We start from the raw sequence: 11,301 nt of genomic DNA on the forward strand, positions 1-11,301 counted from the left end.
TTTCTGAGCCTCAGTTGCCTCATCTATAAAATGGGAATGATGCCAGTGCCTGCCTTGTAAGGATGAGCCCCGTGCCTAAAGCTCAGGGAGCCCTCTCTGCAAGCCTGTTTTAGTACAGCCTCCGGAAACATGCCCATGGATGTGAAAACTGGCATGCACATTCTGGCGCTTTTAAAAACATCTCGAAGCCTGTCCATAGATCTGGACCTCAAGGCTGGTTCAGTGCTAGCCCCCCATTTTACAGATGTGGAGAATGAGGCTTAGCAGGTCCCAGGCAAGTCGGTGGCAAAATTCACCATCTCCTGGGAGTCATCAGGTTCCTCTCAATCTGCCCCCACCAAATTTATCCCCTACTCTCTGCTTGAGGGTGCACATGGGGTGATGGTGGGGGGCTTTTGTCTTACTCCCTCCCCCTCCTGAGGAGTCAGTAACCAACAGTGTCTGTGCCTGGAATATTAATGTCTCAGCAGCTTTTGTTTGGGGGGTTGAGGGTGGTGGGGGCGGGACTTTCTGGTCAGAGAGGGGCTGAGCTTGGGGACTGAGGCACTGGCCCTTTAAACTGTGTTGACAGCCAGGAGTCGTCACGGGGATGGTGCTTGGAAAAAGGGACAGGGGAGGGTTTGGGAAAGAGTGGCAGAGCAGGTAATGCGTAGGACCCAGGAATCCAGCCCCCAATTACCTCCTCTCCCAGGACCCAGGAGTCTAGGCTCCCAGCCCCTCCTCCATCAGGTTCCAGGAGTCTGGAACCCCGGTTTCTTTCCCCCTTAGACCCAGGAATTCAGCCCCCAACCACCTCCTCTCTCAGGTTCCCGAAATCCAGACCCCTAGCCCCCTTTTCGATCAGGACCCAGGAGTCTGGGCTTTCAGCAGCCCCTTCCTTCAAACCTAGGAGTCAGAGTCCCCAGCCCTGTCCCAGCTTAGACACAGGAGTCTGGGCCTCCAGCCCCCTCCTCCTTCAGGACCCAGGAGCCAGGGGTCCAGAGTACACAGCTGGTGGATGTTTCCACGGAGACTAAGCAGGGTGGGGGGAGCGCTTCCTGGGTCCTGAGTCAGCGAATACCCAAGGGAGTCTCAAGGTCATAGTTCCGGGAAGGTCACAACCACCCACTCTGTATCCGCTCCCCAGGGGGCTCCTGGCATCCTGCCTCCTTCCCCCTTCCTCCCCTAGGGAGGTGGTACATCCCTGCGTCCTGACCGAACCCCCCTCAGCCCCCCATCAATGGCGGAGTCCGAACATCCTCGCACAAAGCGTCAATTCTTCCCCAGCTCAGCCTTGTGAAGGCGCCTGTATTCGCAGGACCTAGGCATCAGGGTCTCAGCCCCTCCTCCCTCAGAAACCTGGAGTGGAACCCCCCGCCTCCAGCCCCTTCCTCCCTCAGGACCCAGGAGTCTGTATCCCCATCCCTTCCTCCCTCAAGACCTGGAGTGTGGACTCCCAGCCCCCTTTTCCTTCCGGACACAGGAGTTCCAGCCCTCGGCCCTCTCCTCCCTTAAACGCAGGAGTCTAAGACCCCAGCCCCCTTCTCCCTGAGACCCAGGAGTCTAAGACTCCAGCCACCTCCTCCCTGAGAAACAGGAGTCTACGACCCCAGCCCCCTCCTCCCTTAAACTCAGAAGTCTAAGACCCCAGCCCCCTCCTCCCTCTGACTCAGGAGTCTAAGACCCCAGCCCCCTCCTCCCTCTGACTCAGGAGTCTAAGACCCCAGCCCCCTCCTCCCTCTGACTCAGGAGTCTAAGACCCCAGGCCCCTGTCCCTCAGACCCAGGAGCCTAAGACCTCAGCCCCTTCCTCCTTGAGACCCAGGAGTCTAAGACCCCAGCTCCCTCCTCCTTCAGACCCATTAGTCCAGGCCCCAAGACCCTCCTCCATCAGACCCAGGAGTCCAGGCCCCCAGCCCCTCCTCTCCTGGAAACTTTTGACTCTAAGTCCCCAGTCCTCAACCCCTAGAACCAGAGTTCTGCCTTTCCTCAACCCTATGTCCCCTCCCATCTGGGGACCTTGGCATCAGGTGGGAGCGTAGGGGTGAGTCAGCAGCCTCATATACAATGTCCCCGCTGTGGCCCCCACATTCCTGGGATATTCGGGACTCCCTGGATTCCAGGCCTCAGGCCCAGCCAGGGAGTGGGGAGTCCTCCAGAGGTCCTCCCTGGGTGTGGGGTACGGGAGGAATTCCTGCTCCGGGAAGGGTGCAGGCCTGCACTGAGCTCCCACTGTCCGAACCTCCACCCCCAGTGCCCTCTATTCACACCCCCTTCCCAGAAGAGCCCAGGCTCAGCGCCTGCCCCTTGCTCCACTGGGTGCCCACGAAGAAGCCTGTGTGCCTGCTCCCTGTGGGCCTGGGGTCTGCAAAGGCAGAAACCAGTGGGTGCTTGGGTCCTGGTGCCACAGGCCATTGGATGCTGGTGGGTCTGTCTCCAGGCCACCCCCCACCCCTCCCAGAGAGAGAAAGCTGCCTTTGTGTTCTCCAAGATGGGGACAGGCCAGGCTCGCACGACATTAACCCAGCCTTAGGCCCCAGCACTGCTGTGTCTAAGGTCTTGGAATCCATTGCAGAACCTGACCCCCACCCCCAGGCTCTGGGGACACAGGCGCCTGGCTCATGGGTGGGTGGGTGGGGGGGTCAGTGATAGAAACCTCCAAAACCTGTTCCTTGGGGTGACTCACAATGGAGGGAGGGTCCCCCTGTTCTCAGAGTGGTTGGTCAGAATTTTAGCAGGAAAAAGTGAGTCACCCTGGGAGGAAAACATTATTTGGGGATCAACAACTGCCCCCTCCACAAGGCCCCTCAACTCCTAACCGCCTCTCTATTCTTTCTTTGTATTGGATATCTGTTTCCTCTGCTCCTTTCTGTTCTACCCAGTTTCTGGCTGCGGGTCCCCGTTTCTGCCTGGGTGCATCTCTGGACAGTCAGCCCATCCCTCCCTCTCCCTTCCTCTCCTCTGCCCACCCTGGATCCTTCTTCTTTGGGCATAAATCTCATCATCTTCTTCTGGTATGCTCAGAAGATGAATGAAGCAGGAGAGAAAGAACATGTTTTTAAAAATGGCGCAAATGTACCCCATCTCCCCTGATTTCTGCTGGCTGGGCAAGGTGAGAGAGGAAGGAGTGACTAAGAGAGAAATGTGGGAACAACAGATACCCACTAAAATGTGGTGGCCAAGGCCACTCAGAAATATCCAATGGAAAGGAAAGCAGGAAGGATCCTCCAAGACCACATGCTATAGCTTCCTACCCCATGCTTTACAGAAGGGGAAAGTAAGGCCCAGAGAGGGACAAGGACTGATGCAAAGTTATACCAAAGGGTCCTGGGTAAGGCTTGGACCCAAGTTCCTTAGCTCCCAGTTGGGAGCTCTTCCCATGACACCAAGCTCAGTTTCTACTTGTAAAAGTCACATACCATTTACTTTAGAGAAAGTTTACAGAGAGGATTAGGGTGCCAGAAAGCAGTGACTTGGAAATCAAACGAGGGACAGGGCTGTAGACCTAACTCCCAGAAGCACCAGAGAAAGGCTTTTGCACGGAGCGGGTGGTCACCTTAAGCTATATTCTGATCCTGAGAATTCAAAGTCTGATGATTCTAAGCTGCCAAGATTCTAAATGTCATAGATATCAAAATCCAGGAACTCCAAGACATCAAGATTTCACGATTTTCAAGACGTCAAGATGCTAGCATGCTAACACCATCAAGGTTCTAGAACTTTAAAGTTGTCAAAATGCTAAAGCCTTCTGGATTCTAGAATCCTATAGATGTCAGTATTCTAGAGTACCCTCAGGTTCTTTGTTTACTGGATTCATTAGTTCCAGGATTCTATGAGCCTGGTGTCTAGCCTAAAAAATAAAGGTAAATTAAAATTGATGGAAATGTCACTGGGGTACCAAAGTTCTCATCTGGGAAATTGTGGCTTGTCTGTTGCAAAGAAAGGAGGTAATGATGCAAGTTCTAAAGCAGTCACAGAAGACTAGAGAAGAAAGAAAGGCAGACAGTGAGAGGACAGCTTTGCCCCTCACCCTGGCCGAAGTGAAGGTGGCTCTGCCTCAAACCCTGGAGTGGGGAACGTGTAACCACACTCAACTTGCCAGAAAACCCTTCACAGTCTGAGCTGGCGTTCCCTTTCAGGTCACTGAGTTCAACATCCTCACTTTACAGAAAGAGAAACAGAAGCCTGGAGAGAGGGAGGTGTTTACCATTGGCTGCAATGGCAAATGGCAAGAGCCAAGATTTAAGCCCAGGGTGCCAGCCCCGTGCCACCTGATCACAACTCCTCTCACCAATCTCTGCAGAACACCCAGCCCTCCTGCTTCTGCCCAGCCACCTTCCAATCCTCTGTTCCTTCCAAAAGTGGCCTTATCCACCAGGGAGGGGTGACCCGTGGCAGGTTCGAGACTCGCACAGTGTGAGAGTGTGTGTGGGTGACATTTCCTGACCTTGTCCCCAGTTTCAGGGTCACCCGACCTTGGGGGTCTCCAGCTTCTCACAGTGTGTGATGAGGGTATGTGGATGGCTCCCTGGATGTCCCGGACAGGGGCTTCTCTGTGTCAAGCCTGGGTGTGTGAATGGGTGAGGAGGGTTTGGAGAGACATTCGCTGAATCCACGTGTGTGCCTACATGCCAAGGTCCCCCATTCTTACTTCCCTGCACACATGCACAGATGTTTCCCCCCCGGGCTCTTTAGAATGCCCTGCCTGACTGAATTCCTCTCCAGGGGCACAGAGGGATAGAGAGAGGGAGGAAGGAAGGATGGGAATGGGAGATCCCGGGATGGAGGCTGTAAGGGTAGAGAGAGGAGGCACAGCAGAAAGACAGGGATGGAGATAGTGGGACAGAGAAGGGGGAAGGAGACAGGTGACAGAAAGGGCTAGAGAAACGAGTGACAGAAAGACAGGGGACAGAGAGACAAGGGGATGGGGCAGATAGGGGACAGAGGAAAAGGGACAGAAAAACAAGGGTGACAGCGAGACAGAGACAGGGACCAAGAATAGGGACAGAGAGGGAGGGCAGAAATCCGGGGGAAAGAGAATAGAGAGGATGATGGAGGGGACAGAGTGACCCAGGAAAAGGGGACAGAGACCAGGGAACAGAGGTAAGGGACAAAGACAGAATAGATGAGGAACACGGAGGCAAGGAGAGAGGTAGACAGACAGAAGGAGGGACAGGACTTCGAGACTGAGGGACAGAGGACAAGGGTAGGGGGACGAGGAGCCGGACGGGGGGAAGGGGGGATTTAGAGACGGGCGGACAGAGGGACGCAGAGACTGGACAGGACAGCGGGACGGGCCTGGGGAAGGCGGACTCGTGTGTGTGGGGGGGGTCTCGGGCCCTTTGTCCCCGCCGGGATCCGGCCTGCGCGGGTGGGGGGGCTGCGGCACGGCGGCCGGGACCCGCGCCCCCTCCCCCGCTCGTCGCTCCCGGCTCCCGGCCCGCGCTGCGCTTTGTCCCGGGGAGGGGGCCCGGCCCGGCCCCGCGCGCATTGTTCGGCCTCTGCGGCCCCGAGGCGGCCGGGCTGTCACCACGGCGCGACCCCCGCCCCAGCCCGGCCGGCCGACCCCGGCCCCCGACCCTACCTGGCCCCGCCGCGGCCGCCCACAGCAGCAGCAGCGGCCACTGGAAGCGCCGGGCCCGGCCCATGGTGCCGCCGCCGCCGCCGCCGCCGCCGCCGCTCGCTCCCGGCCCGGCACCTGCACCGCCCGCCGCGCCCGCCCGCCCCGCCCCCCGCGCCCCGCCCCCTGCCCGCCCGGGGGCGGGGCGCCGAGGCCGGGGCGGGGCCGGGGCCGGGGGGGAGGGGAGGGGAAGACGGAGGAGAGGTTCGGAGACAATGAGGGGGACGGCACGGTGGGGGAACGGTGCGGGGTGCGAGCGCCGGAGAGGAGAGGGGTGAGGAGGGCGGGAAGGGGTGCGCAGGAGGGCGACAGCGTCGTGGGAGCAGGTGGGGGATCTGGGTGAGCGCGGGAAACGGGGGGTGTTGGGTAAGGGTGCTGCGTGCGGGCCCAGGTGCTGCGCGCGAGGTTGCAGAGTTGCTGGCATGCAGGGTGCGTGCGCTGCGCGGAGGGGAGGGTGGCAGGGAGTTGCTGGAGGCAGTGAGAGGGTGGGAGCGTGGGCGTCGTGGGGTGCGGTGTGTGCGAAGGGAGAGCGTGGCCAGCGTGACGGGAGAGCGTAAGGGAGGGAGTGCGACGTGGGAAAGGTGAGTGTGAGAGGCGTGCTGCGGGCAGGTGGGTGTCTGGAGTCTAGCGAGAGGCTGTGAGCTGAGCCGCCGGGACAGGGGAGGCTTCAGCGGGAGGTCCACAGGGTCTGGAGGTCGAGGCAGGTCAAGGATCTCTCAGGGCAGGGCGAGGCTGGGGCTCAGGAGTGGGGCGGGGTTAGTTCCCTCCTTCCCTCTCTCCTGTCCTGACCTGAAAACCCCGTGTTTCCGCGTCATTCCCCGGGAGGGGCCCCCTGAAAGTGAACTAACTGGAAGGAAGCCTGAATCGTGGGTCCCAGGAGGGAGAGGCTCCTGTGAACACCTTCCAGACTCTGGCGTCCCCTTTCCTCCCTGCTGTCTTCCTGCCCCAGCCTCTCACCCTCTCTCTGCATGTATTTGCCTCTGCCCTTCCTCTCTCCCCATCTTTGAGGCTGACTCATCCCTCCAGACTTAGATCCCTTCTCCCTCCTGGGAGTGGGTTTCCCTGAGCGCACTTCTGTGACACCCTGTAAACCTGATGCGGGATCATTACCTATGGAACCCAGAAAGAGTGAGAAACCATGGAAAGAAGACCTCGACCTCTCTCATGCCCATTTGTCAGGTAAACTGAGGTCCAGAAGTGCCAATTATGAACATCTTTCCTTCCCCCTCCCGCCCAGACGGAGTCTCACTCTGTTGCCCAGACTGGAGTGCAGTGGCACAATCTTGACTCACTGCAACCTCTGCCTCCCGGGTTCAAGCGATTCTCCTGCCTCGGCCTCCCCAGTAGCTGAGATTAGCCCGCCACCACACCTGGCTAATTTTTATACTTTTAATAGAGATGGGGTTTTGCCATGCTGGCCAGGCTGGTCTTGAACTCCTGACCTCAGGTGATCCACCTGTGTGGGCCTCCCAAAATGTTGGGATTACAGGCGTGAGCCACCATGCCAGGCTGAAAATCCTTACTTTTTATTCCTACTAAAAATTTTTACATCCAGGCCCACAAGGGACTTCAGCTTCACACACCCTTCACACACCTTTTCTGTCCTCAGTGCCCAGCTTCCAGTATCCTTTCTGACCTCAAGACCAAAGCTACCATCAACCCTTGTGTCCCAGGACCATGGCTCCCAGCGTCCTCTCTTTCCCTAGCTCCCATCAACTCCTGTGTCCTCAGGACCATGGCTTCCAGCATCCTCTCTGTCCCTTGGGTGCAAGCTCCCATCAACCCCTGTGAAGCAGGACCATGGCTCCCAGCATCCTCTCTGTTCTCAGGGTCCAAGCTCCTATCAACTCCTGCGTCCCCAGGACGGTGGATCCCAGTGTCCTCTCTGTCCTCAGAGCCCAAGCTTCTAACTGTCCCTGTGTCCCCAGATCCATAACCCCGAGCAACTTCCTTCTGTTTCAGTCCTCAGCTTCCCAGCTTCTGTAGACTGGGGAAAAGATAGTCTCTAATCCTCCTTCCAGGGCTCACATTATGTGACTTTTGCTAGATGGGAGAGGAATGTTTGACCTGCCTTTGGGATACTGGTTCAAGGGGTAACTAGTAGTTGTCTTTTCCTGCAGGAGCCAATAGGCCCCCTCACTCAGGACTCTGACAGATGTCTCCTGCTCCAACTGAAGGGGAACCTTGGGAGATGTTGGTTTGGTTCTCACCTGTCATCCTTAAGTCCCACCATTCCATATGAAGACATCATGAGAGTAGTGGTCCTGACAGGCGCATTGGCTCACGCCTGTAATTCCAGCACTTTGGGAGGCCAAGGCGGGCCAATCACTTGAGGTCAGGAGTTTGAGATTAGCCTGGCCAACATGGTGAAACCCTGTCTTTTCTAAAAAAAAAAAAAAAAAAAAAAAAATTAGCCAGGTGTGGTGGCACGTGCCTGTAATCTCAGCTACTTGGAAGGCTGAGGCAAAATAATCCCTTGAACCTGGGAGGCAGACGTTGCAGTGAGCTGAGATCATGCCACTGCACTCCAACCTGGGTGACAGAGAGAGACTCAGTCTAAATAATATTAATAATAATAAATAGAATAGAGGTCCTGTCCCCATCCTACTCCAGGGTACCCTATCCATTAGGGATTTAGTGCAAGTGACAGCAAGTCCAACCCAACTGGTTTGAGAGAAAGAGAACTGGTTCACACATAACAAAAAGTCCCTGTATGGTTGGCTTTGGCAAGGTCTGTCAATCTCTGTCCTAAGGATGCATGGCTCCCCTCCTGTAGCAAGATGGCTGGCAGATACCCCTGGGGCCAGATTCACATTTGGGGTGATTAAGATTCTGCAAGAGAGAGACAACCTTTATTTCACACAGCTTTTCAATTGTTTTCTGTCCCTGGTGAGACTCGGAGACCTAGCTCTTGCTTGGTTTCTAAACTTTCAATAACACCGTTTTTGCTTAAGTCAGCACAAACAGATTTTATTTCTTGCAACCAAAGATTCCTGAACAAAAACTTCAGAGTCATTAACAATGAGGTCCTGATCACAAGCTATGGTATAGGACAGGAGAAATTTGTTGCTAGCCTCAATATCTGCTGGAGGGCATCATGGAATAAGTATTTCTATCCTCTGATCCCCACTGTACAGCATCATGGGATATATAATCCTAACCTTCAATCTCTGCCATAGGGTTTCATAGGCAATGCAGTCTTAGCCTCAATATGTTGTAGGGAATTATGGGAAAGGTGAAATTATCCTCAATTATAATATAGAGTATCTCCGAAAATGTCATTTTAGCCTCATCTCTGCTGTAGGGCATCATGGGAGATATACTTCTGGTCTAATTTTTGTTGTAAGTTGCCATAGAAGATGCAGTCTTTCCTTTCCTTCCTTCCCTTTTTTCTTTTCTTTCTTTCCTTTCCTTTCTTTTTTTTTTTTTTTTTTTTTTTTTTTTATGTAGAAACAGGGTTTCTTGCTATGCTGCCCAGGCTGGTCCTGAACTTCTGGGCTCAAGCAATTCTCCTGTCTTGGCCTCCCAAAGTGCTGGGATTACAGGCATGAGCCATTGCACTCAGTCCCTTCTCTCCTTTCTTTCGTCATCACCTGCCATGTTCCAGGCACTAGGAATAAATTACCAAGTAAATAAAAGGCCTTGCCTTCCATGGCAATTATAATGGGGAAAGTTAGCTAAAAACAAATAAAAATTACTGTTCCATTTAACCATCGCTGAATAACAAAATACCCCAGAACGTAGTGGTGTGAAACAACAACCTTTTAATTTTATGATTCTGTGAGTCAGGAATTGGAATAGGATTGGTGAATATCTGCTTCATGATGAACTGGGGCCAAAAATGAACCAGCTGGAACAGCTGGAGATGGAGGGGAGGGGCACCAAGGGCCATATATCTAAGGCTGGTGGTTGGTATTGTGGATTTTGAATAGTGTCCCCCAACTAAAATATATGTTGAAATTCTAGCCCCTGGTATCTGTACATGTGAGCTTATTTGGAAATAAAGTCTTTGCAAATGTAATTGACTTTTTTGTTTGTTTGCTTGCTTGAGACTGAGTCTTGTTCTGTCACCCAGGCTGGAATGCAGTGGCATCATCTCGGCTCACTGCAACCTTCACCTCCTGGGTTCAAGCGATTCTCCTGCTTCAGCCTCCCAAGTAGCTGGGATTACAGGCACGTGTCACCATGCCCAGCTAATTTTTGTATTTTCAGTAGAGACGGGGTTTCACCATGTTGGCCAGGCTGGTCTCGAACTCCTGACTTCAAGCGATCTGCCCACCTCAGCCTTCCCAAAGTGCTGGGATTACAGGCTCCCTGCCCAGATGTGATTAACTTCTAACCGCTAGTATCTTTGCATGTGACTTTATTTGGAAATAAGGTGTTTTTTTGTTTGTTTTTTGAGACAGAGTTTCACTCTGTGGCTCAGGCTGGAGTTCAGTGGCACAATCTCAGCTCACTGAAACCTCTGCCTCCTAGGTTCAAGCGATCCTCCCACCTCAGTCTCCTGAGTCACTGGGACCACAGGCAAGCGCCACCACACCTGGCTAATTTTTGCAGTTTTTGTAGAGATGGGGTTTTGCCATGTTGCTCAGGCAGTCTCCAATTGCCACCCTCAAGCAATTCATCCGCCTTGGCCTCCCAGAGTGCTGGAATTATAGGTGTGAGCCATGGCGCTTGGCCAGAAAGTCTTTACAGATTTAGTTAAATTAATGACTAAATGATTCCATGCTGAGTTAGAGTGGGCTCTAAATCCAATGATTGATATGGGGTTAGAAGGAGAGATATTTGGAGACATAATCACACTTCTAGGGAAGGTAGCCATGGGAAGACAGAGGGAGGGATTACAGGGATGCAGCTACAAGCCAAGGAATGGCAGAGATTGCTGGCAGTCCCTCAGAAGCAAAGGAGAGGAAAGGAAGGGTTCTTCCCCCGAGACTTTCTAATTTTTCTTTTTTTTTTTTGAGACCGAGTCTCACTGTTGTCAGCCCCAGCTGGAGTGCAATGGTGTGATCTCGGCTCACTGCAACCTCTGCCTCCCAGGTTCCAGCAATTCTCCTGCCTCAGCCTCCGGAGTAACTGAGATCACAAGTGCCCGCCACCATGCCTGGCTAGTTTTTGCATTTTTAGTAGAGATAGAGTTTCACCCTGTTGGCCAGGCTGGTCTCGAACTCCTGACCTCAGGTGATCCCCCCGCCTCCGCCTCCCAAAGTGCTGGGATTACAGGTGTCAGCCCCGGAGACTTTAAAAGCACGGCTCTTCCCCTGACACTTTAAAAGCTTGGCTCTTCCCCTGAGACTTCAACACCTTGGTTTTGGACATTTAGCATTCAGAACTGTGGGAGAACAAGTTTCTAGTGTGTGTGTGTGTGTGTGTGTGTTTTCATTTTATTTTATTTATTTATTTTTTTTAGACAGAGTCTCATTCTGTTGCCCAGGCTGGAATGCAGTGGTTCAATCTCGGCTCATTGCAACCTCTGCTTCTTGGATTCAAGCGATTCTCATGCCTCAGCCTCCCGAGTAGCTGGGATTACAGAGGAGCACCACCGCAGCCAGCTATTTTTTTATTTTGTATTTTTTGGACTTTTAGTAGAGACAGGGCTTCACTGTGTTGGCTAAGCTGGTCTCAAATTCCTGGCCTCAAGTGATATGCCTGACTTGGCCTCCCAAAGTGCTGGGTTTACAGGTGTAAGCCACCACACCTGGC

The 11,301-nt window shown here is 53.9% G+C and overlaps 1 protein-coding gene across 2 annotated transcripts in view; it reads right to left on the bottom strand.

Moving 5' to 3' along the window:
- CADM4 (cell adhesion molecule 4) overlaps positions 1-11,301 on the bottom strand; it is a 168,600-nt gene that overhangs the window by 11,991 nt on the left and 145,308 nt on the right. Inside the window, exon 2 of one of the 2 annotated variants that reach the window (XM_050771166.1) lies at positions 5,563-5,671. In XM_050771166.1, coding sequence (XP_050627123.1) covers positions 5,563-5,626 — 64 coding nt within the window. In that variant the 5' untranslated portion in view covers positions 5,627-5,671. Of the gene's footprint in view, positions 1-5,562; positions 5,725-11,301 lie in introns of those variants that run through there. The other variant, XM_050771167.1, reaches the window with a different exon arrangement.

The sequence above is a fragment of the Macaca thibetana genome, chromosome 19 (genome assembly GCF_024542745.1).
Source record: "Macaca thibetana thibetana isolate TM-01 chromosome 19, ASM2454274v1, whole genome shotgun sequence".
Taxonomy (NCBI): Eukaryota; Metazoa; Chordata; class Mammalia; order Primates; family Cercopithecidae; genus Macaca; species Macaca thibetana.